The following is a 2648-nucleotide window of genomic DNA, read 5'->3' as shown; positions in this document are numbered from 1 at the left end:
GATATATCTCGAGAGGCTTGGCACATGGCGACAAATTTAAATTTAGCCCTCGACAGCCAATGGACGGCTCCTGTGGTTTTTAATGCTTTTATGTAATGATATTTTTCATCGAATACTGTATGGTGCAGAAATGAATTTTCGGGGTTGATGTGACTGTGAAGTCATACGGAAATGTATTGAAGGACAGAGGAAGTACAGTATACGTGGTGTCGCCTCGTACTTCGACAAACCATGTTACGAAGTTTTGTAGGACAGGTGGAACGACTATTCTCAGAAGTACATGGTACGAAAACGTTTGGCATGTGAATCACTTTTCTATCATTTCGCGCAGTAGAGCTTGCTTTGCTGCCACAGTGTACGTGTCTGGGGATCGCAACACGAAGAAGGGTCCGTACATGTACCGAAGCGTTGGGCGCTCCTAAGTGTTCTGCCTCTAGGTCGCAATCTTACCACCACCCAGTACAACATCGACCAGGGCGGGTGCAATTAAGGAAGCTGGCGCGACTTCGATCCGACTAGAGCGATCGTCAAACACCCATGCAGACAGCCGATGTGTTATAGTTAACCGGGAAAAATTTCGCAAGCTTTGTACTTTCATTAAATTTGCAGTGGGATGAGTCAATATCACAAAAAGCACCACCTTAGTCCATGATTGGCTAAATATTCTTAATCGACTTTTGTGATCTCTGATTGGTTTAGATTCATTGTCAGTCTATGATTGGACAAAAATTATCGTATATTTGGAGGTCTCTGATTGGTTGATTCGGAACATGGTCAATTTCAAACACTGAAGTGCTTAGTTCCGTCCTTCTGCAGCACTCAACACCGTTACACAGGTAAAAAAGGCAAGGGTTCAGGTCCTCCAAGTACAAAAAAGCACACTCAGCGCCATTGCGATATGTGCGATCGAGGGAATACCTCGTACTACATAGCAAACGTGGTTGAAGCCGTTCGAGAAGGCATTTTGTGACTGGTATTGAAGTAATCAGGTGGTAGAATTCTACAAGACAGTTCATGTTTTGGAGGTGGTCGGCAGTTTTTGTGGTGTCAGCTTTTTCCAGGCTGTATACTCCGACCGTCCTTGATTGCCAAAAGAGTGGCGAGGGTACGGTCAATCCCCGTGCATAGTAAAAATTGCATATTTTCAATAGTGTACTGGCTAATCTGTGGCCTCATTTTGAGAATTATGTACTACAGTAGATGGGTACCACCTTCCATGAACTTTTTTCACTCACGGACCATGGCCCAATTTCACGCATACAAACTTCAAAATACTCGAAAATACTCATGAGTATAACACTTGCGAGTTTTTCACACTGTATTATGCGACACCGACGTGGTAGTTGTTACAGTATTTCACCGTGCTGCCATCACTTTCCAGTGCACGAACCTGAGTTCTGGAATCAGCGACAAGGGCGTGGTTAGCAATCGTCGTCGATGTTGGAGTCGGAGAGCTTGAATCAACTCGGGCCTCGAAAGTGTCGCAGAGGGCATCTCGGCAGAGTATGGGCAACTGAAGTGTAACCTGCCAACATCAAAGGGCAACTCTATCGACCGTCGCGAACCTCCACATGAGAACGCTCACGAGCCCCAACTCCATCACATCGTGTTGGATACAAGATCGCCCCCTCCAAGTCAGAATGGAGGCGCATTCAATACGATGCCGACGCATGCTGAACGAGGCAAAGCGGAATAGGCGGGCGACTTCTAGAGGACACGCGTATATCGACCAGTGTTGTGGTTACGACGCAACTTCCCTTCCTGCGCACAACCCGCAAGCCGGCGTGTGCAATTTTGATATTGTAGACGTGAAACTTACGGAGCGTTCTTAGGGAGAAGTAGACGATGATTTCCAGGTTTTTATCTTGACAAGAACAACCCACAGACTTCATAGAATTCAACCTTACTACTCACTTCTGAATTTGCGATCTCTTACCTTCGACTACCATGAAGTTGGTTGCCGCTCTCGCTGCTGCATCTGCCGCTGCTACCAAGCAGTCTGTGATGACGCTGTCGTTTGACGAGCGCACGCAACTCCGCGAGGAGCTGGCTACGTGGCGCCAGGAGTTCGGTGCCAAGGCCCAAAGTCTCATGCCTCACTCTGCCGAAACGGACGCGCTTCAGCGTTTCTACAACAACAAGCTCGCGATCGAGGAGGCCAGCCGCAGCAACCCTGATGCCACGTTCGACTACAACCACCCGTACGCCCTCATGACGCCAGACGAGTTCAAAGAGCACGTGCTCGGCTTGTCCTTTCAGGATGGTCTCGACGCCGTCCTCACCCTTCCTTCCGTCGAACTGAATGTCAGCAGCGTCAAGGCGGCGTCTGTGGACTGGACCAGCGGCAAGTGCGTGAACCCCTTGCGTGACCAAGGCATCTGCGGGTCGTGCTGGGCCTTCTCGGCCGTCGGTACTGCGGAGTCGGCGCACTGCCTCTCCACGGGGGAACTCTTGGACTTGTCGGAACAACAAGTGGTGAGTTGCTCCACCCTCAACAACGGGTGCTCGGGAGGCGTTCCGTGGTACGGTCTCGACTTCATGTCGAGCGAAGGAATGTGTGTGGAGCGCGACTACCCGTACACCTCTGGCGGCCAGGGCAACACCGGCACGTGCATGCGGTCTTGCACCAAGAAGAAGCTCAGCATGGG

General features: G+C 50.0%; 1 protein-coding gene across 1 annotated transcript; it reads left to right on the top strand.

Annotated features, from left to right (window-relative positions):
- Positions 1 to 1929: 1929 nt before the first annotated feature.
- On the top strand, positions 1930 to 2356 carry H310_12872 (hypothetical protein; the record flags this gene model as incomplete). The annotated part of the gene is made up of 2 exons (XM_008880116.1): positions 1930 to 2324; positions 2350 to 2356. Exons 1-2 carry the CDS (start codon positions 1948 to 1950, stop codon positions 2354 to 2356), a joined length of 384 nt encoding a protein of 127 aa, XP_008878338.1. The 5' UTR covers positions 1930 to 1947.
- Positions 2357 to 2648: the final 292 nt, after the last annotated feature.

The sequence above is a fragment of the Aphanomyces invadans genome, assembly GCF_000520115.1.
Source record: "Aphanomyces invadans strain NJM9701 unplaced genomic scaffold supercont1.44, whole genome shotgun sequence".
NCBI lineage: Eukaryota > Oomycota > Saprolegniomycetes > Saprolegniales > Verrucalvaceae > Aphanomyces > Aphanomyces invadans.
Note: the sequence above shows the minus strand (reverse complement) of the source record. Positions and strands in the feature narration are given on the sequence as shown.